Source organism: Aegilops tauschii, chromosome 7 (assembly GCF_002575655.3).
Source record: "Aegilops tauschii subsp. strangulata cultivar AL8/78 chromosome 7, Aet v6.0, whole genome shotgun sequence".
Lineage (NCBI taxonomy): Eukaryota > Viridiplantae > Streptophyta > Magnoliopsida > Poales > Poaceae > Aegilops > Aegilops tauschii.
This window is the reverse complement of record NC_053041.3, coordinates 228765946-228791361: the sequence shown is the minus strand read 5'-3', so window position 1 is coordinate 228791361 and position 25416 is coordinate 228765946. Positions and strand designations below refer to the sequence as shown.

General features: G+C 46.6%; 2 protein-coding genes across 2 annotated transcripts; both read right to left on the bottom strand.

Annotated features, from left to right (window-relative positions):
- Positions 1-13907: 13907 nt before the first annotated feature.
- On the bottom strand, positions 13908-15521 carry LOC109787434 (uncharacterized). Its single transcript, XM_020345987.4, has one exon. It carries the CDS (start codon positions 14841-14843, stop codon positions 14121-14123), a length of 723 nt encoding a protein of 240 aa, XP_020201576.1. The 5' UTR covers positions 14844-15521; the 3' UTR covers positions 13908-14120.
- A 7608-nt stretch (positions 15522-23129) lies between these two features.
- Positions 23130-25189, bottom strand: LOC109787433 (probable transcription factor MYB58). The gene is made up of 2 exons (XM_020345986.3): positions 23698-25189; positions 23130-23541 (listed from the first exon to the last, which is right to left on the bottom strand). The coding sequence occupies exons 1-2, from the start codon at positions 23901-23903 to the stop codon at positions 23130-23132; spliced, it is 618 nt and encodes a 205-aa protein (XP_020201575.1). The 5' UTR covers positions 23904-25189.
- Between the last annotated feature and the right edge of the window lie 227 nt (positions 25190-25416).

The window sequence follows — 25416 nt, the reverse complement described above, 5'->3', positions numbered from 1 at the left end:
AAGAGGTTGCTAAGAACATCAATCCTTTGAATCTCTCTGAGTTGAGACGCCTTCGTTGACTTTGGAGAGCCAGTCCCAGACTAGCTTTGCAGTTTCCAGTGCACTCACACGGCCGTACTATCCTTTGGTCAGATGACCACAGATGATGTTCTTGGCAGTCGAATCCAGTTGAATGAACCTCTTGACATCAGCAGCGGTAACACCTTCACCGACCTTGGGAACGCCATTCTTGACGACATACCAGAGGTCGACGTCAATGGCTTCAAGATGCATACGCATCTTATTCTTCCAGTAGGGGTAATCAGTGCCATCGAAGACTTGGCACGCAGCTGAGACCCTGATTATCCCTACAGTCGACATAGCTAAAACTCCAGGTGGTTAAACTGAATCACACAGAACAAGGGAGCACCTTGCTCTGATAACAATTGGAAGTGCTAGTTATTGACTAGAGGGGGGTGAATAGGCGATTTTTATGGAAGTCTTCAAAACACGAGGTTTTTGAATACAAATAGTAGAAATGAACCTATTGATATGCAGCGGGAGGTAGACTACACTAGACAAGCCATAGTCAAGTAAGCAATGAAATGAAAGCACGAAGACTATCAGCAGCTAGGTAGTATGGATCAGGATGGAAGACAGTATGAAGCCAAACAGTAAATAGTCTTCACTCAGTGAAGACAATCAGATCATACAGGCAGGCAATGACTTCACGAAGACAAACTGTAAAGTAAAAGGGAAGTGGAGGATAGAACCAGTTGCTTGGTGAAGACAAGGATTTGGTAGACCGGTTCCAGTTGCTGTGACAACTGTACGTCTGGTTAGGGAGGCTGAGATTTAACTCAGAAGACTGCGTCTTCACCTTATTCCCCTTGAGCTAAGGACACCCAGTCCTCGCCCAATCACTCTGGTAAGTCTTCAAGGTAGACTTCCAAACCTTCACAGACTTCGTTCACCGGCGATCCACAATGGCTCTTGGATGCTCAGAACGCGACGCCTAAACGACTGGAGGATACACAGTCCTCAAGTGTAACAAGTCTTCAGGTCACGCGGACAGAAAGACTTCAGTGATGCCTAACACTCTTTGGCTCTGGGTGTTTTGGGCTTTGTCCTCGCAAGGATCTCTCTCAAATGGTTCGGTGGTGGGTTGCTCTCAAACGACAAAAGTCGTGCACTAACTCTGAGCAGCCACCAATTTATGGTGTAGGGGTGGGCTATTTATAGCAAGGAGGCAACCCGACCTGATTTGTCCGAAATGACCCTGGGTCACTAAGGAACCGACACGTGTCCAACGGTCAGATTTCAAACACATGCGGCAGCTTGACTTGGGCTACAAGTAAAGCTGACTCATCCAGCTCTGTATAAGATTTGCTCTCATTGTCTTCGCTCGAAGACATAGGATTTTGGTTGAGCATCACTTCAGTCACTCTGACTTTGTTCACTTGGACCCCACTTAACAGTACGGTGGTTCCTATGACTCAATAAAGAAGAAAAGGAAACTATGAAACAACTATGTCTTCGCACTCCATAGTCTTCACATGAATGTCTTCTCATGTCATAATCTTCACTGTGAATGTCTTCACAAACCACCATTGTCTTCAATGTCTTCACACATTTTTAGGGGTCATCTCTGATAGGTAAACTGAATCAATAAGGGACTACTACCTGTGTTATCCTGCAATTCTCACAAACACATTAGTCCCTCAACCAAGTTTGTCGTCAATACTCCAAAACCAACTAGGGGTGGCACTAGATGCACTTACACTTCTACTAAAGATCCGAAGACAAAATCTTTGTTGCTAAGAATGGGTCCTTTCTAGAGAAGGAGTTTCTCTCGAAATAAGTGAGTGAGAGGAAAGTAGAACCTGATGAGGTAACTGTACCTTCTCCCAAATTGGAAAGTAGTACATCAGAGAAAGTCAATCCCCTGATGCCTACACCAACCAGATAGTAAGAAAATGATGATGATCATGAAACTTCAGATCAAGTTACTACTAAACCTGGTAGGTCGACCAGAACACGTTCCGCACCAGAGTGGTACGGCAATCCTGCCCTGGAAGTCATGTTCTTGGATAACAACGAACCTATGATGAGATTTTCGACAAAGCTCGACTTGTTGCAAAAGGTTTTCGACAAGTTCAAGGGGTTGACTACGATGAGATTTTCTCACCTATAACGATGCTTAAGTCTGTCCGAATCATGTTAGCAATTGATGCATTTTATGATTATGAAGTATGGCAAATGGATGTCAAAACCTTGCATTCCTTAACGGGTCTCTTGAGGAAGAGTTGTATATGATGCAACCGGAAGTTTTTCTCGATCCTAAAGGTGCTAACAAAGTGTGCAAGCTCCAGCGATCGATATATGGACTGGTGCAAGCATCTCGGAGTTGGAATATATGCTTTGAGGAGGTGATCAAAGCATATGGTTTCATACAAACTTATGGTGAAGCCTGTATTTACAAGAAAGTGAGTGGGAGCTCTGTAGCATTTCTGATATTATATGTGGATGACATATTGCTGATTGGAAATGATATAGAATTTCTGGATAGAAGGATACGTGAATAAGAATTTTTCAATGAAAGACCTCGATGAAGCTGCTTACATATTAGGCATCAAGATCCATAGAGATAGATCAAGACGCTTGATAAGATTTTCAATGAGTACATACCTTGACAAGATTTTGAAGGAGTTCAAAATGGATCAGTCAAAGGAGTTCTAGCCTGTATTGTAAGGTGTGCAGTTGAGTAAGACTCAAAGCCCGACCACGGCAGAAGATAGAGAGAGAATGAAAGTCATTCCCTATGCCTCAGTCATAGGTTCTATAAAGTATGCCATGCTGTGTACCAGACCTTTTGTGTGCCTTGCCATGAGTTTGACAAGGGGGTACAATAGTGATCCAGGTGTAGATCACTGGACAGTGGTCAAAATTATCCTTAGTTACCTAAGAGGACTAAGGAAATATTTCTCAATTATGGAGGTGATAAAGAGTTCATCGTAAAGGGATACGTCGATGTAAGCTTTGACACCAATTCAGATGACTCTGAGTCTCAATCTGGATATGTATTGAAAGTGGGAGCAATTAGCTAGAGTAGCTCCATATAGAGCATTGTAGACATAGAAATTTGCAAAATACGTACGGACTAAATGTGACAGACCCGTTGACTAAACTTCTCTCACAAGCAAAACATGATCACACCTTAGTACTCTTTGGGTGTTAATCACATGGCGATGTGAACTAGATTATTGACTATAGTAAACTCTTTGGGTGTTGGTCACATGGCGATGTGAACTATGGGTGTTAATCACATGGTGATGTGAACTAGATTATTGACTCTACTACAAGTGGGAGACTGAAAGAAATATCCCCTAGAGTCAATAATAAAGTTGTTATTTTATATTTCCTTATTCATGATAAAGGTTTATTATTCATGCTAGAATTGTATTGATCGGAAACTTAAATACATGCGTGAATACATAAACAAATACCATGTCCCTAGTAAGCCTCTACCAGACTAGCTCGTTGATCAAAGATGGTTAAGGTTTCCTAACCATAGACATGTGTTGTCATCTGATAACGGGATCACATCATTAGGAGAATGATGTGATGGACAAGACCCATCCGTTAGCTTAGCATATTGATCGTTCAGTTTATTGCTATTGTTTTCTTGGTGACAAATACATATTCCTTCAACTATGAGATTATGAAACTCCCGGATACCCGAGGAATACCCTGTGTGCTATCAAACATCACAACGTAACTGGGTGATCATAAAGATGCTCTACAGATATCTCCGAAGGTGTTTGTTGAGTTGGCATAGATCGAGATTAGGATTTGTCACTTCGAGTATCGGAGAGGTATCTCTGGGCCCTCTCGTTAATACACATCATAACAAGCCTTGCAAGCAAAGTGACTAAGGAGTTAGTTGTAAGATGATGTATTATGGAACAAGTAAAGAGACTTGTCGGTAACGAGATTGAACTAGGTATGAAGATACCGACGATTGATCTCGGGCAAGTAACATACCGATGGACAAAGGGAATTATGTATGTTTTCATATGGTTCGTCCGATAAAGATCTTCGTCGAATATCTAGGAGCAAATATGGGCATCCAGGTTCCGCTATTTGTTATTGACCAGAGAGGTGTCTCAGTCATGACTACATAGATCTCGAACCCGTAGGGTCTGCATGCTCAACGTTCGTTGACGATATACTGTTATAAAGATTGATATATAGTATGATGATATTTGGACACCGGAAGAGTTTCGGGATGTACCGGATAGAAATCGGGTCACCAGAAGGGGTTCCGGACACCCGGGAGGTTAATCGGCCATATGGGCCAAAGGGGGGAACACACCAGCCCACAAGGGGATGGCGCGCCCCTCCTAGGCCGCAACCCTTGGGGAGAGAAGGAAAGGGGGAGTTGGCCTCCCCCTTCCTTTCCTCTCCCCCTTTCCTCCCCCTCCGGCAAATATGGAAGGGGGCGTGGCCAAGGGCAGGAGCCCAAGTAGGATTCGGCCCTACTTGGGGCGCGCCTTGGCCTCTCCCCTCTCCCCCCACCTATATATACACTACTGGAATTAGCCTATTTGCCGTCTGCCAGTTCTTTGCCGTCCGTTGTCGGACGGCAAAGAAAAGGCTGATGGCAAATAAGGTCTTTGCAATCAGCCTTTTCTTTGCCGTCCGCTGGCTGACGGCAAAGAGAGAGCTGGCCCCACTAAACGAGCTAATTGGAAAAAACTTAACGGCCCCCCTCTTTGCCGTCTGCTAGCAGACGGCAAAGAGGAAACAAAGAGGACGGCAAAGGGTGGGCGGACGGCAAAGAAGTGACCTAACTAACGGCCGAGCCCCACCCCGCCCCTTCTCTCTGTTTCTCTCCCTCTCTCCTCCCCGACGACCAGAGCTGCCCCCGCCGCCCGCCGCCGCCCCCACTACCCACCGCCGCCCCCACCACCCGCCGCCGCTTGCCCCGTCGACCCACCACCCCGCCACCCCCCACGCGCCGACGCCTCGTCGCCCCACCACCCCGCCGCCCCGGCGCCCCACCACGTCGCCGCCCGACCGCCCCACTGCCCCGGCGCCCCGCCGCCCCCACCACCCGCCCACCACCCGGTGCCACCGCGGCCCCATCGCCCCCGCCTCCCTGCCGGCTCGGTGCCGCCGCTCACCGCCCCGGCGCCACCGTCGCCCCCGTCGTCGCCGCTCCGGTGAGTTATTTTTTTCTGTTTTTTCTTTTTTTGTTGTTTAATTGTTAGTGTTAGATTCAGTTTAGTTTTAGTGCTAGAATATGTAGAAGGGGAAAAAGAAGAAAAAGAAGAAGAAGAAGAAGAAGAAGAAGAAGAGGGGAGAAGGGAGGAAGAGGAGGAGGGAGAAGAAGAAAGGAAAGAAGAGGAAGAGGAAGAGGAAATCCTAAACCCTAGTTTTAGTTATAGTTTTACTTTAGTTTTAGTTTCAGTTTAGTTTTAGTTTTTATTTTTAGTTTAGTTTATTTTAGATTAGTTTTAGTTTAGAAGAAGAAGAAGAGTATAAGGAGGAGGAGGGGGAAGAGGAGGAGGGAGAAGAAGAAAGAAGAAGAAGAAGAAGAAGAAGACGAAGAAGAAGAAGAAGAAGAAGAAGAAGAAGAAGAAGAAGAAGAAGAAGAAGAAGAAGAAGAAGAAGAAAGAAGAAGAGGAGGAGGAGGAGGAGGAGGAGGAGGAGGAGGAGGGAGGAAGAGGAGGAGGAGGAGAAGAAGAGAAGAAGAAAAGGCTGTCACGTGCCCCGACCGCGACCCACACCCCGACCCCGACCCCGACCCCGACCCCGACACGCCACCCCGACACCCCGGCCCGACACCCCGACCCCGACCCCCGACACCCGACACCCTGACACCACACCCCGACCCCGACACCCCGACACCCCGACCCCCGAAACAGCACCCCGACCCCGACACGCCACCCCGACACCCCGGCACGACACCCCGACCCCGACCCCCGACACCCTGACACCCCGACCCCCGACACCCTGACACCACACCCCGACCCCGACACCCCGACACTCCGACCCCCGACACCCCGACCCCGAAACAGCACCCCGACCCCGACACGGCACCCCGACCCCGACACGCCACCCCGACACCCCGGCACGACACCCCGACCCCGACCCCCGACACCCTGACACCCCGACCCCCGACACCCTGACACCACACCCCGACCCCGACACCCCGACCCCCGACACCCAGACCCCGAAACAGCACCCCGACCCCGACACGGCACCCCGACCCCGACACGCCACCCCGACACCCCGGCACGACACCCCGACCCCGACCCCCGACACCATGACACCACACCCCGACCCCGACACCCCGACCCCGAAACAGCACCCCGACAGGGTCATATATTTGTGAATTATGAGCTAGGTCATATATTTTTCGATTTTGTTATGAGAAACATCATATATTATTGTGTTGATCGGGTAGATTTGAACATCATATATATTTTTTGATTTTGTTATGAAAAACATCATATATTATTATTCATGTCGGTATTTTTTTTATGTTGTATTAATTTCGTTTACTCTTTGTCATGGCAGGTGTTGAAAGATGGTGGGCGCTGGTCCGGAGCGCTCCGAAGCCCCTTCTTCGTCGGCGCGTGGTGGGAGGTCTTCCATTCCACCCGCACAAATCCGCCGAGCGTTGCTGTACAGTATGGCGACACCGTCGGGCCCTTCTTCGTCAACCGCGGTGCCCAGCAGGGGACGAGGAAAGGGAGGGAAGAAGAGAGGAGCTGGAGCACGTGGTCGCTGGAGAGGAGGTAGGGTGACTGCTAGGGTGCCTTCCTCGCCGCCACCCCCAGCTGTTTCACCCGAGCATGTGACTGCTAGGGTGCCTTCCTCGCCGCTACCCCCAGCTGTTTCACCCGAGCATGTGACTGCTAGGGTGGACTCGTCTGAGGAGGAGGCTACACGAACTCCGGTCCAGGAGCCTTGGGTCCACGGGCCTTCGGCCCACGATAGTTGGGCCCACGAGACCCCGGACGAGCACATGTCTGGATGGGGTACCTGGCCGGATCAGCCTGAGGGGCCGAGTGGCCATGCTGATGATGACGGGGAGCCGACTGATATTGAGGAGGGGGGGCACCGTCTACCAGCGTGGTTGTACACGGCTCCCATCCGTGCTGGCGACCCGCGAGCAGAGGTGGTTGATTTTCCCTGATGGGGAGAGGTAAGTGCATTTAATATTTTTGTACCTTCTGCATTCACGTTTCTTCAAATATCTAATGCGTTGGCCTTGTCATGCTGCAGGGGTTGGGACCACCATGAGAAGGTCCGCCGGCCCAACTCTGTCCTTGGAGTGCTTTGCCGGCAAAACTTCCCGGGGTTTGTCACGTTGCCTGGTGAGGGTCGGCTTCCAGAGCTTGGATTGAGCTGGGAGTACTACTTGGCTGCCCCGGCCCTACCGGGTGAGATTATCGACGGTGTCTTGTGCGACACGAGGGCAGACGTGGTGATCAGAAAGTTCTGGGTAATTTCTCCTTTACACAATAAAAAATCTTCAACTAGCTAGTTATTAATTGTACTAATCAATATTGTCTCATTTGATTGCAGACATTCTACAGGTGTGAGGAGGGATACGAGGAGGAGGCGGCAAATGTTATCGAGAACGTCTGCAAGCGCCTACTACAGAACTTACGGCATGAGGCTCGGGTGCAGGCTATTCTAGACTACTACGCCTTGCGTGGTATCAAGAAGCCCAAGCCGGCGTGCCGCGAGAAGTTTCTGAGTAAGGAGCAATACATGAAGGTAATTCTTAAGGCCTTGTACTTACTTCCTTGATTTAGTAATTCATAGCCATAGCGCTCAAGTTTCTATTTGCTAACTTAGGCGCCTCCGAGATGGTGTGCGGATCGGATGGATTGTTGGGAGGTGTTGGTCAATGAGTGGTGCTCAAAAGAATGGCTAGCCGTCCACAACGCGGCCAAGGACAAACGTGCCCAAATGGAAGGTGTGCCACACCATCAAGGCAGCTCCAACTTATATCAGTTCAGGCGGAACTGGGTATGTGGTTTGCTTCATGATTCATGCAATTCATTCATCATGCTAACTTGAGCCCTTTAATTACTAATTTACGTTGTTTCTCTCTTTCAGGCACGCTACAATAAGGCGGATAAGGTGCCCGAGGTGTACGACCTCTATGCCATGGCCCATACTGCCTCTTACAAAAAAGTCAAGGCATTCTCTCCGTCTGACCTCGATGATGCAAACAACTTCACCAACATCTCCTCCCACGACAAGCTCGTGAAATATAGAGATGAAGGGAAGGCGAGGAAAGGGGAGGACTTTAACCCGAGCCAGGGTCCCATTGATCTAGAGCTGGTGATGATAGCTGGTGGCGGGAGGTCCCATGGCTCGATAGCCATTGGAGATGGACTTATCTGTTGTCCTAGCACTCTCCCGGAGATCAAGGCGCGCCAGTCGAGATCCGCTCCTGAGATAAGGCCTCGTGAACGGCCAGTCCAACTCGCCTTGAAGGTTAGTTATACGTACTCAGCTATCTTTCTCCATTACATTGTGTGCACTTCCATCAATGATTACAAATGCTAACGAGGAGTGGTGTTGCAGGCTGCTATACAGAGTGAGAGAGATAGAACGAAGAAACTTCTGTCGGAGGCGGCGGAGAGGCAGCGGGAGTTGGAGGAGAGGATGACAAAGATGTTGGAGGAGGAGAGGGCATGGAATGACATGCAGGCAAGGGCAATGTACGAGCTCCTTGTGGTAAGTTTCTTCTGCTGATTAGCCAAAACATTCATGTAGTGTTCGTCTCATTACTAACTAGTATGACTGAATCGTCAAAACCAAATGTGCAGTATGTGTGCGAGAAGTCCGGTCAGACCGCTCCGCCGATGCCAGTGATTGCTCCTGCGACGACGGTGAGTTTAATTTGAATGGACACTACTTGCTAGTCTTAATATTTGAGCGTCATCATGCTAACGAGACATTGGAAATGATCTTTGGTGCAGCGTAACTCCAGACAAGCATCGCACGATCCTTCTCCAGGTACCGGCACGAGCCAGCCCGCTCCCACACCTCCATGATCACGGTAAGTTTCTCTAGTGTTTTGCTTAACAAATGCATAAAGACCTAGACTTAGCTTTATTTCCTTCAAAATGACTTAATAAGCTTACTGACCTCCAAAACCATCCATTTTACCTAAGTTAGCTCTAAACCGATCTATACTTAGCTTTGTTTCCTCCAAAATGACCAAAGTTAGCTCTAATATGCTTAGTTAACTAGGTTTGCTCAATAATGACATGTACTTAGCTTACTTATGTCAAAAATGGAATAATTAGCTTAGTTAGCTCATAAACGATCCATTTTACCTAAGTTAGTTCTAAAATGATCCATTTTACCTTAGTTAGCTCATAAACGATTCATTTTACCTAAGTTAGCTCTAAAATGACCCATTTTACCTTACTTAGCTCATAAATGATCCATTTTACCCAAGTTAGCTCTAAAATGACCCATCTTACCTAGGTTAGCTCCAAAATGATCCATCTTACCTAGGTTAGCTCTAAAATGATGCATTTTACCTAAGTTAGCTCATAATCGATCCATTTCACCTAGGTTAGCTCATAAACGATCCATTTCACCTATGTTAGCTCACAAACGATCAATTTCACCTAAATTAGCTCATAAATGTCATATATTCTTCTTCTTCTTCATTTTCTTCTTCTTCTAATCTTCTTCTTCTAACTTTCTTATTTCCCATTTTGTAGAATTCATTCGCTTCACGGAAGCTTGCATAGATGGAGTGCTTGTTTGGATGAACTATTTTTCTTTTGTATCGATGAACTATGCATGTATGGTAGGATGACACTATTGTAATATGTATGGTTGGATGCATGTATGTGGAACTTGCTATGTATGGTTGATGGAACTATGCATGTATGATGAAATTATATGTGTTGGATATCTCATATGTTTGCTGTGAACTTGCCATGTGAAAAATATATATGTATCATCTATTTGTTGTGAAAATGGTTGGGTATAAGAAAAAACAGAAAAAAAGAGGCAATGCAGGCTCTTTGCCGTCTGCCACCGACGGCAACGGGCTCTTTGCCGTCCGCCGCGGACGGCAAAGAAGCCACGTGGCAATCACCTGTGTTTCCTGGCAGCTGACCATTTGGTCAATTTGCCTACAGTGGCAGACGGCAAAGGCCTGATGCTCTTTGCCGTCAGCTACGGACGGCAAAGACTGCCGTTAGCCACCTAACGGACTAACAGCGAATTTATTGCCATCGGCTTTCTTTGCCATCCGCCGCTGATGGCAAAGGCTCCTTTACCGTCCGCGTCAGGAAGCAGACGGCAAAGAAGGTCTTTGCCGATCCTTTCTTTGCCAGCGCCTTTTGCCGTCCGCGGCAGACGGCAAAGGCCTTTGCCGTCCGCCTTCCATGCCTTTGCCGTCTGCCTCGGCAGACGGTAAAGTAGCTGATTCCTGTAGTGATATGTGGGAGGCGGGCGCCACACATAACCACGACAATCTCTTAGCCATGTGCGATGCCCCCTCCACCGTTTACACCCTCGGTCATATTTTCGTAGTGCTTAGGCGAAGCCCTGCGGAGATAGCTTCACCGTCACCGTCACCACGTCGTCGTGCTGCCGGAACTCATCCACCACGTCGCCGTCTTGCTGGATCAAGAAGGCGAGGACGTCACCGAGCTGAACGTGTGTTGAACGCGGAGGTGCCGTACGTTCGGCACTCGATCAGTTGGAGTGCAAATAAGTTCGACTACATCAATCGCGTTAACAAACGCTTCCACTTACGGTCTATGAGGGTACTTAGACACACTCTCCCCCTCGTTGCTATGCATCTCCATGGATAGATCTTGCGTGTGAGTAATTTTTTTTCCATGCAATGTTTCCCAACAGCAAGGTGGCCCGAACCTGGGTAAACTGTCATGTCCACTATTCTTCCTTCCTAGTTCGTGCTCGCCGGAGCGTCGCCGTGAGGTTGAGTGGTAGACTTGGGTGGTTGTCAACAAGCGCACCCTAGTGTTTGAACCTCTTGTGTCCCCGGAGCCCCAATTTCGATAGGGCAGCCCGGCTCCTATGTTTACCTCCTACGTTTCGCTATGTTCAACTAGGAGCGTAAATGGAGCACTATTGTGATTGCACTTCCAACTCGAATGGACAAGTGCCTTAGTGGAGAAAGCCAAAAATCGACTGTGACAATAGACGCAAACTGGTCGGCAATCCGAAGACAGTGCCAAACTAAAAGAGCTACAATAGAAAGTCTAATATGATACTCCCTTTGTCCGGATTTATTAGGCCATGGGCAGTGTTGGCTTGTCCCTTCCTATTAGGCCCGATAATTACTCCCAAAGAAAAGTGTAGTTTCCTTCCTTCATCCTCCTCCAATTTGTGTGTGACTCGAGGTAAGCTCCTTGGATAACAAGAGAAGAGAAATTAGTACTAGCTGATGCATGCGCGTCCACCGACAACAAGGGCCCACTTTAATCGGACACTAAGGCTAGCCGTAGTGGGAGTAATATAAGTAGTAACATAGATACCACATAAGAAAAAATGGTAATAGACTAATAGCATATACATGTTACTAGTCTAAGTTACTCTCCACTATGACTAGCCTAAGCATAACCGAAAAAGGCCCTTCCACTTTAATCGGACACTAAGCACGGAAAAATCACAGGAGTAATTGTTGTGCCTTGGTGCTGGAGTTTTTGTCGTTGGGCCTAATAAATTCTGACGAAGGAAGTACTCATTAGGCCTGCAAACGATTCGAGTTTGAGCGAGTTGGACTAGACTCAGCTCAAATTATACTATAATTCAAGCGAGCTCAAATTGAGTGAAGCTCATGATCGAGCTGCAGAAAGTGGCTCGTGCTCAGCATGTATCGATTTAGAACCGATCTCGAACTAGTTTTGAGCTAAATAAGATGACTTTATGAATAATCTAAGGCAATTTTTCAAACATGATAGCCAACAACACAACATAGAAAATCACGATAAATTTTGCCTTATTTTTTTCTCAACTGAAGACTAGCACTTGATAAGTAGGGATTGCGGATGAATTAGAAAGATAAAAAAATGAAGGTGCGTCTGCTCTCAAACTTTGGCAGAGAATAACATGATATTTGACACACGCCTAACCATGTACCATATTGAGGCTAAATTTCTCCGTGCTTAATTAGGCTTTCATGTTTCCTACTACTAGGTAAAATTGAGAAAAATTGCAGTACACAACATATTTGGCAATAAATTATCCTACTTTTTTAATATGCGTCAAAATTGTTTAATATAATTATATGACAATATAATTGTATGACATTGAGCTAAAATTGAGCGAGCCAATGTTAGATCAATATTAGCGCATTTCTCTGTCGAGCTACATAAAGTGTTCATACTTATGACAAGTGTCCAATGGCTGTTGGATTATGGGAGGCGATGGTGAAGGATTGGGCGATGCCGCTGCCGAGGAGTATCGTCAACAAAGGGCACGAATGGCTACTACATCTACTTGACACATGCGGCGAAAACAAGCAGCTCCCACTGCTCATGACGTTGTGGCGTGCTTGGCATGTCAGGAATGACGTGGTGCACTTCAAGCTAGCCCCTCCGATTGAAGCCTAACAGAGATTCCTAGGAAGCTACATCAACTCACTAATGTGCATCAAGCAACACCCATCGGCGGATGTCGCAAAAGGAAAAATGGTGGTCTCCTATGGCCGAGGCTCTCAATTGCATTCATGGAAGGCCGCTCCCCCGGGTCGTTCGCCAGAGAGATGGAAACCACCACCTTTTTCGATAAAGGGTGAATTTTAATGACTCAATAGGAGCATCAAGAGGATACAAACCCGAAGAGAACACACCCGGCATCTGCATAGTTAGGATGCACACAACCAACACCAACACACGCACGCAGAAGCACACCAACAAATAGCAAAGTCATATATGACCAAAACTATGCGTAGGAAGAAATTTCAAAATGATCAGATCCGTGTTCAGCCTATGAAAACCACCACCTGATGGTTGGCTTAAACTGAATGTTGATGGCGCCTTTTCTGAGTTGGAAGATAATGGCGGTGCAGGCATGATTCTTAGAGATAGTGGTGGCCACATTGTTTTCTCATCTTCTCATGTGTGAGCGCACTAGAAGCTGAAGTAGAAGCTTGCAAAGAGCGCGTTGCACTAGCACTAGAGTGGAGCACTCTACCCTTTATACTGGAAACAGACTGATCTGTTGCTGCAGCCATGATTGTGCAGCCGGAGGTGAACAGATCTCCTGTGTCTAATTTAGTCCAGGAAGCACTTGCTGGCTAGAGGTAGAAGTCACCAGGTAGCTGCTATTAGCCGAGTGCAAAATAGTGTCAGTCATATGCTAGCAAAAATTGGACGCACTAGCCCTAGAATGGCAGTGTGGTTAAGGTATGGTCCAGAGGAGATTGTAACTTAGGGCCTCTTTGATTTGTAGGATTGCAAAAACATAGGAATAGAAAAAACATAGAACTAAAATGGCATGTCCATTGGATCCCTGTAGAATTTGAATTTGTTTGATTGTGTAGTGGAAAAAGCAAATGATTTTTTCCAAGAGGTTGAAGTAGATGTTAGAATTGATGTGGAATGTAGTACAAATAAATTCTTAGAAAAAAGTCCTACAAGATTCAATTCTACGAATCAAACAACCAACGTAGGAAAAATTTCTAAGGATTCTCATCTTTCAAAAATCTATGAAGATTCAAAGAGACCCTTATGTACCGCGGATAAAACTGTTAATAAACAAATTTTTTTTGAAAAAAGAAAATGTTTATATTTAGCTTATTTTTTTCGAGTCGAGTCAAAATGCGAGTCGGCTCACAAGCCTCGTGCTTTTCTTGCAGCCCTATTACTCATGAGCTAAGCTAGTGAGTAGTGTCAACACGGTTTGAATGGTGGAGGCACCACCAGATCCAGATTTCATTCTTAGCATTATTTGAATTTTAATAAAGCTGGGCAGGAAGGTCTTTCCGTCAGAAAAGAGATGATCTTGCTCTGATTTCGACGAACTGGACACCACAAACACAAATCGACGCGACACGCATCGGCAAAGAGGAACATATCAATTCCGTCGGTCGTAGTCGTCCAGCCACGCGCGGTTCACCACGACCACACAGCCGGGGTCGCCTGGCGAACCGCCGGCAACGGAGGCGGCGCCATACAGTGCTGCGGCCACCGGCACAAGTACCCCTCACCGCAGCCGGCCCCGACCGCCTGGGCCTGATGATGGTCCCTCTCCTCTTCGACGTCCATCGCTGCCGTTCCCTCGGCGTCCTCTTCCCCGTCCACCGTCTCCGCGGCCGTGGACGCCTGATTCGCCTCTGCCGGCACGTGTGCGGCGCCCCAAGGGACCAGGGCCAGGTCGGCGCCGCCCCCTTCCTGAGCGCTGGACAGCACCGCCCGCACCGTGCGGCCATCCGCCTCGCGCAGCATGTCACGGATCCACTCGGCGCCGGCGCTCAGGGGCGCCCACGGGCGGAGCCGCCATTGGCCGAGAAGGCCGAGCCGGCCACCAGTGCACGCGGCGTCGACTGCCGGGCCGTACACCACCACAGCCCTCTTTTCCCCTTCCACGGCCCCGAGGGACGGCGCCGGCGGCTCCTCCGCCATCATTACGTCGCCCTCCGTCTCAACGGCCGCTGCCGCCGGCACATCGTGGCCGGCGCCGGCACCCTCCAGACGCCTCATCTTGGTGGCACGGCAGGAAACCGGAACGCTGCCGCCGTCGCCGTCATCGGGGAACGCGAACAGCCCCGGCTCCTCCTCTCCCTTCCTCTTCATGGTCGCGCCGACGCCGGGGGCGTACTCCATGAGCACCACCATCGCGCTCGCTTAGCTTGCTTCGTCGCGCGCTAAGCAAATCAAAGTGCCAGCCACCAATCCAATCCCTCTGTTACCTCTCTCTAGCGCCGCTACTGACTGATCCAATCCCGCTCGCCGTGCAGTTGGGCTTGTGGTTGTGGCAAACGAGAGTGTGATGGCGGGAGATATATGAGCTCGATGGGGGAGAGGGACTGGGTGGACAGGGGAGAAGAGAAGCGTGGAGAAGCTTCGGTCCAACTCCGGAAGCCTCTGGAATCCTCCCTCTTCCGTTTAGTGTGGACAGCGACAGCACGAGGGGATGATTAGGCGAATGTCCGAAAATGCCCCTGTAGGCCGTCAATCAGAAAAAATGTAACTGGGCTTTTTTTTCGAGGGGTCATGTTACTGGGCTATGCCGTGGGGCAGATCCTATTTGACGTGCCTTCGCCGCCCAGTTTGGCCGGCCCACGGTCGCTCTGTTTTTTTTTCTGTTTCTGTTTATGTTTCTTTCTTTTTTTTCATTTTCCTTTTTCCCTTTTTCGTGTATTATACGAAATTCATTGTTGAGTTTAAAAATAGTGTTCACCGTATATTGAGTAAATGTCCAAACGTATTTAAGAAAATGTTTAGCGTATATCAGAAAATTGTTCAATGTGTATTTAAAAATTGTTTAATGTATATCACAAGAATGTTCAATGTGTATTAAAAAAACCAGCGTATATCACAAAAAATATCAAAATGTATTAAAAAATTGTTCACCGTATATCACAAAAATGTTTGTTGTGTATTGAAAAATTGTTCACCGTATATTACAAAAATGTTAAATGGTCATTTTTGTTTTGTTTTTTGGATCTGTCATTGTATTTATTTCTTATAAAATCGCGCGGGTTATGAATCACTAACGGTCAACTATCCAAGTGATAAGGAACAAGTACTCTCCCATCCACCCGTCGCTCCGGCGGCGTGAGGGTGGGGGAACCCCGGTCCTCGTTTTCCGTCTCGTAGATAGGTGTTGGGGCTGGTGTTTCGACGGTGCTACCATGATGGAGGGGACGACATCAAGTGAAATAAATGCCACAAATTCGCCTCCATCCCGACGTGGTCGTCTTTAATGATGTTGAACTATGGTGGATAGGTGTGGGTGTTGCGTGATCGATTTGGAAGAGTTTTGGGGGCGGCTTGGTCGTTGGCGTTCCCCGAGTTCTTGGCCGACGTGGCGGCGGCGGTGACCAAGGCGGAGGATTTTGTGTCGTGGCTCCTTCCCCGCTTCGTTGGCATTTGCTCCAGCGCTAATGACGAGCTCTGCGACTGTATGTACAGGAGTGATTCCAGGACTGCTTCCCTCTGGCTCTCCGGTGAGGGGTGCGATGAAGATGGCGGTGGTTCGATCTGCTTCCTCACCAACGTGCTGGTTCATGTGGGCCTTAACTTTGAAGACTTCCGTCTCTGGCAAAACCGTCTCTAGATCTAGGTCTGACTGGCTCCGAGGGAGCAACGGCGACAGTGGGACGGCGCACCTTCAGTTCATGGTAGTGGTGTGGTTCTTTGGGCTTTCAGGAACCCGATTGTAGTTCTCTTATTCTAAGGGGTGCCTTGTATCATCGCTAATCTTTATTTTTAGTTCTGGGGTGATTTTCTAAAAAAAAAGAGGTTTTACGTTCGATTCTTCGCTAGAACTTGTTTATTTTCGGGGCTTTTGTAGTGGCTCGCTATGACGACAGGGAATGGGCCAGCCCATCCAAATCGCGCCCTGCGTGAAAGGTCCTCTCTTTGACGCTAGCGAGCGTGGAATTTCCTAACGGACGCTCATTGTGCGATTGCAGTGGGCTGGCCCATGTTAGTTGGTTAGCATGTACACGGATCCTGGTCTTGAGAAGGTTCCTAGACGACTATTTCTAGTTTTTCATTTTTGTTTTGCTATTTATTTTTCATGTTTTGTTTATATTTTTTTTCTTTCTTTTCTATTTCTTTTTTCTTTTTCTCTTTTTTCAAGTTGATTTCCCTTTTAATATTTTTTCGTAATTTTCAAATTTTTTTCAAATTTTCAAAAAAAAATGTTCCTCTCTTAAAAGTTTGTTCATAAATTCAAAAAATGTTCAAGTATCAGAAAATGCACATGAATTTGAAATGTTCCTGTCCTTAAAATTTGTTCACAAGTTCAAAAAATGTTCAGGAATTCAAAAATATTTTTCTTTTAAAAATATTTTTTCACACATTGAAAGAATATTCATTTTGAAAAACAATTCAGGAATGTTCGTGTTTTCAAATTTTGGTCAGAAATTCAGAAAATGTTCAGGAACTTCAAATAATGTTTGCCAGAAATGTTCCATTTTAATTATTATTTTCACAAATTCAAAAAATGTTCACGGTTTTTACTTTTTTCCTGAATGTCATAAAATGTTCCACTTTACAAAAAAATTCAAAAATTCCAAAAATGTTCGTGGTTTCAAAATTTGTTCATAATTTGTTTGCAAATTAAAAAATGGTTTATGTTTTTCAAAAAATAATTGTTTTGTTCAATTTTTCATCCTTTTCAAAAAATTTGCTCACATATTCAAAAAAAAATTCTTGTCTCCAAAAATTTGCTCAGAACTTCAAGAAATATTGGAACTTTTTCGTACTATATATTAAAAAAACATTCACCCTGGTAAATAATTCAGGTTTGCTACAATAGCTAGTTTCGGTTTGCTACAACACTGGTTCCGCTTCGCTATAGTACTGGTTCCGCTTCGCTACACTAGACCATTCCGGTTCTACATCTACGGTTAGTTCTTTAAGTTATGTATACTACTCTAGTAACAAGTAAGAACAATACTAGTTAACTGGAGTGGCTAGGAGCACGACAGTAAGTAGTTGGTCTCTGGTTTGAATCCTGGGATCGTGCACGTCTCCTTTTTATGCTATATTTTTTTGTCCCGTGGTTGAACTCGATGGGCCAACCCAGTCAGGCTGCCTTCAGTGCGTGGTGCTGCCAATTTGACGCAGAGGGCATCAAATATGGGCTCCCAGCAAGCTTTAGTAGGGCTCTCATTTTTTGGGGCAAGCGTGTATCCCCAGGCGTATCGTAACATGGGCTGGCTAGTCCTATTTGTCCTTAGAAAGGAAAAAATACCCTATAAATAGGAAAACATATCTTTACAAGAAGCAATGGTAAATTATGTATTTTTCATTGATGGTATTTGTATAAATAATCACTCTAAAGGGAATTCCACGTATTTTATGTCTTTCAAGTGTCAAAATAATCTAAATATGGTCCATTGCACCACTGTTTTTTTTATGATGACAAGGTTTTAGTTTTCACACATGTGGTGATCAGCACAAACAGTAAAAAAATCAGAAACTTTGTGAAAGAAAAATATGGAAAAACACAGGTATAATAGAAATAATATTTTTGGTGGTGGTGGTGGTGAGGGGGTGTTGTGATGGTCCATGGCATTCAGTAGAAGTCAATAAAAACACTGGACATCATAAAATTACTAAATGATTTACCTAACTCCCTTGCTTTTTGAACTTTCTTCGGCTTTCTAAAATTTAGATTAGTTTTCTTATTTTTATTTTATTTTATTTTGTAACTCTTCAACTAAAAAATGTGGTCCCTCAATTATTTCAGGTGCCTAACTTTGTTCCCATAAATATAACACTATATATTTTTGGGCCCCCAATATTCAAAATTGTTTTGATTTTTATAACTCCTCTATTGAAGATGTTTTTGATGACGATATGACAACTATTTTGCTCTCATGGCACCCAAGTTACCATGAAATTCAAAAGTCAATCATGAAAAAAATATAGAAGAACACGATATGTGAAACTTCATGGTAAAGACAAACATTTTAGCGAATGTACTAAATAATTTGTAGTTTTAAAGAAAAGTATGTATGGTATAACTCTATAAAACTATATAACTTGGTAAGGTTACTCTATGTTCTCTTCACATTTTGTTAGTAATGCCCCCCCAAAAAAATATCTAGTGTTTCTGAGAAATGTTCACTCTAGACCATATTTTTTTAATCATAGTTGGTTGTAATCTTGTGAACAAAGCTCAATATGTGTTTTGCAATTTTGTTCAAATAATTTACTTTCCAAAAAACCTAGCATGTTTAATTTTTAATTTTCCATATTTTTGTAACAAAAACGGCTCAAATTTGCAACAACATTATCATTAAAACCATCTTCAATAAGCCTATGGCTAAATATTGTCATTTTTAATGGTTGTGGAGCCATCATTTTTCTGGCATTATAGTTGAGGGACTAAGCATAGTGTTTAGGCGAGAAAAGCAAAGCTATACTTTTTCATATATGACTGAAAGTTTACACATACACAAGGCTTAGAGGAAAACTAGTCGCCACTAGAGTATGGTCGTTCCGTCATGGTTGTTCGCCTCACTTAGCGTTTGTCGATTTGGTGCCAGGGGGTGAGAAGAACCCTCGTTCTACGTTTATATTCCTATTATTATTTTTCTCTGGTGCTAAGTTTGTGTGTTTTCTGTGACAAAGCCTCAACGGGGGAGGTGGTATCACACATAATAATTGTCACGCGACTCTATTTGAGTTATGGTATAGTCATCGTAGTCGACGAGGCCGACATGAGGGAGCATGTGGTGTTTTGTTCCTGCATATCATCTGCTCTAGGTCTGGTGGTTTGTCTCGACCAATCTTGATGGTGGTGATGGCAATATTAGTGTCAAGTTTGGTCAAGGTAGTGGTTATCATGCTTCATTCTTTTGTGCTCACAAAGTTCTTCTCGGACGGCATGACGATGAATCAGTGATTCGGTAGCCTCCCGTAGGTCCTTGGCCATAGTGCGTTCAATGGTCTTAGGTTCTCATCTTTGGTGGGCGACTCAAGCGGCTCTTTAAAACCAATTACAGTTAGTCTAGCTTGTGCATCTTTGGTCTTCTACTTTTTTCCACTGAAATCTTGAAGGACTATTAATTAAGGTGCAAAAAGAAGAGCCAGAGATGAAAGTCTTCAAATCTTTTATGTAACTTCAAGTTTTATCAATCATTTTTGTTGTATGTGTGAGTTTAAGTTTATTTGACCAAATACAATTTGGTCAGTTAATCAATAAATTCATACCGTTTGGTCAAAAAAGAGGAAAATATATATTTTGATCTAGAACAGAATACTCTAAAAAGGAAAATATATTTTACTCAATGAAAAGGGTAATTATGTATTTTGTTTCTCAATTCTTTTATATAAATTGTCACTCTAAGGGAGTATCACACCAACTCAAAGAAAGGGGGTACCCCATATTATTTGTCTTTCAAATGTCAAAATCATCTAATTTTGGTTACTCGACCAATATTTGTATGATATTGTGGAGACAATTTCAAAATGTTGTATATTCTTCAGTACAAAAAATTGAAACAAACCAGAAAGTGGTTGAAAATGGAAGAATGTAAATACAAAATGACGGGAAAACATAGAAGTATTAGCATTTTTGGGGGGAATTCTAATAGTCCATAAAAACATAAATATTATGCATACCATGGGATTCAGTAAAAGTAAAGAAAAACATTGGAGTTAGTAAAGTTGCTAAATTCTCAATAAACAAAACTACCATTTCTCTATATCATTCTCCTTATTTTGTCAACTTTTTTGTGCAAAACTACCATCATCAATTAAACCGTCTTAAGAATGCCAAATGGCTAAATCTTGACAGTTTTTATTGTCGAGTAGCCATATTTCTCAGACTGAGAAACCAAAACTAGACCTTTTTCTATATATAAAATTGTGCGCACAGGAGATGTCACAACACCCCTAAAAAAAAGGAAATGCCACAACAGCATAGTCCAGAAGATAATGATGCACATCAAGTCTAATTTTCGAACCAGTCAGAAAGACGTGTCCCAGAAACTACAGTAACACAGTTCCTTGGATGAGTATATTGATACAGTACAGCTAAACAACATATTAGCATTTGCGATTAATGGATGCATGCTAAGCTAGAGTGCACCCCGATCAGAGAATCGATAATGCGTAAGTCATGACTCATGATGCGCCACATGCATGCGTCCAGCGTGGGTCAATAACAATCTACAGCCGAGTGGGCGGCGAAGGAGGCGGCGGGAGCTCGAAGAAGTTGATCATCTCCGGGGGCAGGTCACCGAACAGCACGTCGGGCGTGCCCCGCCGCACCGGCGCGACGAGGCCGTAGTCGTCGACTTCCTCCTCCAGCCCAAAGAACCGGGGCGGCGTCTGCTGCTCCGGTTTCGGCTCCAGGTAATGCTCCGGCTCCGGTTTCGGCTCCAGGTAATGCTCCGGTTCCGATTTCGGCTCCAGGTAAGCCACGCCGACGCCGCCGTCGATCAGTGCGTTTCCGTGGAAGACGAGACCTCCCGGATCAGTCATCGGCGCAGGGTCAGCGGCGTAGAGGAAGGGCAGCGGTTGGTGAACTTCCGAAGCGGCGCCGTACGAGCTGCTGCATCCCGCGGCCGCGACGTCCATGGAAGCGAACCCGAGGGGAAATGGCAGGACGGATTCGGCTCCGGAGAATGGCGCGCCTGCATACTGGTTAGCCGCGAGTGGTAGTGGTGGTTCTTGGCTGCTCTCGCCGATGTGGTGCTGGTGCATCGTCGTCTGTTGGAAGGGGATCATGCCGAAGCAGGGGTACTGATCCTGTCACATAGGGGTGAAATGTGCAACACTTAGGCCTCAGATCGAGTGAATTGCAGAAAACATCGACATTGAAGGCTAGGGTTGTGGGAACCACAATTCTACAGTTTTGTGCCAAAAACCACTAATTCCGAGGCTAATTTTTTGCAAAAAACACTAGTTGGCGGCTTTGGTCATTTTGATGACGATTATGACATGTGGGTCCCGCTTTTGCCGACGTGGCATAACGGTCCATAGGCGACGCTGTTAGACGGAGGATTTTACATCGATACCCTTCTTGTAAAAATTTAAAAGCAATCAAGCCCCTCCCTCCTCGTCTGTCCTCTCCGGAGGCCGACGTGCCATGGGCACCGGAGGGCCGGCTTCCCCACAGGAGCAACAGCTGCCGCGGGTGCCGGAGGGCCGGCTGCCCAAGCCTTCCTCCAGCTCTGTCGCGCGCGCTGCCAGCTCCACCCTCCCTGCTCGCCGTCTCTGTCTCCGACCACGGCGGCACCTTTGCCCAGGCGCTGCTGCAGTTCCGGCCAGAGCAACAACAGGTCCAGGTCGCGAAGAAGTCGGCGAAGCAGCGGCAGACGGCGGGGAGCGACGGGAGGGAGACTCGGGGCACGCGGCGGAGATGGGGACTGCGACGGGGACAGAGATGTGGCGGTCAGGGTCGACGGGGATGCAGGCCTTGACGAGCCACGAGATGCTGTGGGTGTGGCAGTTGTCCTCGGCCATGACAGTGGCCTTGGGAGCTCGCCGGAGTGAATCGGGTTCGCACTGCTACATTAGCTGAGGCTTAGTACTACTCCGAGGCCATGGCTGGACCGTCAATGTTCGGGCGTGGATTTGGGCGGCCGTGAGCGACGCATGCTATTTTAGAGAGAGAAGAAGGAGAACCGGCCGCGGTGGAGCACTGCGTCCGCCCCGCTGCAAGCACCCACATGAGCGCCGCCGGCGTTGACGACAGAGACACGCGCGGGAGGTCAGCGGCCTGTACATGCAATGGGGCTGATTGCGTTTTTCTTTTTGATTAAAGGGTCTCTATGTAAAAAGTAGGGACTATTTTGTGAATTTTAGAACAAAGCCCATCTAACACCGTCTCGCGCGAATAGTTACGCCACGTCGGCAAAAGTGGGACCCACATGTCATAATCGTCATCAAAATGACCAAAGCCGCCAACTAGTGTTTTTTTTAAAAATTAGTCTCGGAATTAGTGGTTTTTGGCACAAAACTGTAAAATTGTGGTTTCCGCAACCCTAGCCTTCAATGTCGATGTTTTCTGCAATTCACTCCCTCATATCACACACAAAAAAATGGCAGCATGGCTGGGTTCGAGAATGAAAAAAAAAGCACATGCATTTCTTCTAGATCATATGCTGGATTGAAAATGTTGTTTTAGGATGTGTGTATTTGAACTCTTAAAACTTTTACCACCTGAAGACTGTCAGTTTCAGCAATGAAGTTAGTGGCTGCGCTCGTTATTAGGAGAAAAATTTGATCACTACACACGCACAAGACGCCTAAGATATGACTATTTGAATTTGTAATTTCGTCAACTTTTACTAAGATGTGAGTCTAGAATTAATGCCCAAATATGTACGTACTATATAAGAGTTGGCGTCGAACTGTTGTCGTCCAAAACAACGAGTAGACAGGTGTAATCATGTCGCCCAATTCAGCAGAAACAGGCGTCGTTGGACCATTTCAGGGAAACAGAGGCACAAAATCAGGTTCAGAAACAGGGTGATCGCTGTCCAGTTCAGAAGCAACAAATCCATCTCGGTTTTTCTTCAGAGAAAGCAAGCAAGAGAAGAGGGTCACCTCGGAAGCGCGTGCCGCTGCCGCCTCATGAGAGTTGGACGCCGCAGAAGATGAAGCCGCGCCTACGCCGCCGCCGCCGCCGCCGCCGTGCTTGGCGGCGGCTGAGGCTGACCTCCTGCGGGGCAGCGGCGCCCTTAGGATCCTGGCGAGGCGCTTCTGCCGCGTGCTCCAGAAGTTTTTGACGTCGTTGTCCGTCCTGCCGGGCAGGTACGTCGCGATCCTCGCCCACTTGTTCCCGAAGTGCGCCTGCAGGTCGATCACCACCCGCTCCTCCTCCGACGAGAACTTGCAACCCCTTCACACGGAACAAAACCACGGCGCCCTGCCTTCAGTACGCCACGGGCTGATCGGAAACCGGAAGCCCGGCGCAGCGGGGAGGAGGACGAGGGAAGCTTCACGGAGCCAGCTAGAGGAAAACGGAAGAGGAGAGGCGGAATAGCGGATTACGTACGTCTTGAGGTCGGGGCGGAGCTTGTTGACCCAGCGGAGGCGGCAGGACTTGCCGGTGCGGGGGAGGAGGCCTTTGGATCGAATGGAGCTCCATTCGCGGGGGCCGTGCTCGCGGACGTGCTGGTGCAGCACCTCGTCCTCCTCCGCCGTCCACGGCCCCTTCCTCACGGCCGCCCGGTCACCGCCACCGCCACCGCGCGGCTGCATCGTCGCCCTCCTCGTCCTCCTCCGCCGCCGCTGCCACCGCCGGCCACCGCGACCATGCCAATCGCACGCAGCAACTCGGCGGAATTCTGCTCCGCTGCTGTCCTATGCTTCTCGCGGTGCGTGTTCAGAGAATGGAAATGGACAGCCAGGCGCCCACGAACGCCCACTACCTGCGATGTAGGGAGAAGTGGGACAAAATTTTGTAAGCCAGAGCGGGGAGCCAATCGTCCAAACGAACCATGCGATCGTGATCGGACGGCTGATTTCAATTCAGCGGCACAACGGAACGCAGTAACCGCCTCCTTGCCCACAACTCTCTCGTCTGGAAACGTGCTTGCAAATCAAATTCAAACAGAAATCCGTATCGCATACGTAAAAAATCTGCACACTTCTTCGCCAAGATCATGGTTCCACCTCCAAATCGACTAAGGAGTTTCGCCCTCTGTCAGAAGTCAGGACACGTAAAAGCGCACCATTGGTAGTTTGATAAAATCTGTTAGAGTACTAAGTTTTTGCGGGCAATCAACCAAGGACTTATTCTGGCATGGAGGTTGGCACAAGAACCACAAAGCCACCATGATACCTCCATTTGGAGAGCCAAAGCAAACAAGCCAAAATCAGCTTTCTGGGCTGCAATTTTAAAGGTAAAACCTCTCTTAATTTCAGCCTCTACTTGTCAGATTATATATGCTAATAGTTCGGTGTGGATTTCTCTTTGGTTTTCGAGATGGGAGGAAATTTATGATCATTTAATTATACAGGAAAACCCTTTTGTATATCCTGCTATTGTTAAAGATCTTTGGTTGCCAAATCAAAAAGTTTGGAATACTGATCTGATTGAGTATCTGTTCACTCATGAGATAGCTAATAATATTCTTCAAACTCCTATAGTTGCAGCTGCTGGGCAAGATGCTTTGATTTGGAAACTAACACCTGTAGGAAATTTCTCCTCCGAAAGTGCATATAAGCATTGCTTCAGCAACCTTCAGCTGCCGGCTAGACAAACGACCGAAAGAGGTTCATCTACAAATCATTGCTCTTCTAAACCAAGTTGGGAAAGACAAACTTATGGCGCTACGGTTACAAACATTTGCTTGGAGGCTTCTTAAGAAAGCACTTCCTACGGGTAAGAGAGCAAGTGAGTTCTCTAAACACATAAACGAAAAATGCTCTAGATGTGAAAATGTAGAAGATGAAACGCACATGCTTTTCCTTTGCCCTTTCTCTAAAGCAGCCTGGTTTTGCTCGCCATGGTTTATTAAAACAGAAATTCTTGCTGTAACTAAGCATTCTATTCCTGACATGATCCAAACTATGCTCAGGTCATCCACATATTAATCTTTCTAACTTATATACTTTTCTGTTGTGCATTTGGAAATCTCGAAATGATGCTCTCTTTGTTAGAAAATATTGCAGACCCTCTCAGGTGTATGCAACAACAAATGCAATCATACGAGGAACCAAATTAGAAGAGATCCCTGAAGACCATGGTGCGCATTGCTTACACGACCAA

Coding starts and splice junctions, on each gene's coding strand:
- LOC109787434 (XM_020345987.4), bottom strand. CDS start 14,843: ATGGTGGTGCTCATGGAGTACGCCCCCGGCGTCGGCGCGACCATGAAG.
- LOC109787433 (XM_020345986.3), bottom strand. CDS start 23,903: ATGCAGCCGCGCGGTGGCGGTGGCGGTGACCGGGCGGCCGTGAGGAAG. Junction 23,542..23,697: donor CTCCGCCCCGACCTCAAGAC/GTACGTAATCCG, acceptor TTCCGTGTGAAG/GGGTTGCAAGTTCTCGTCGG.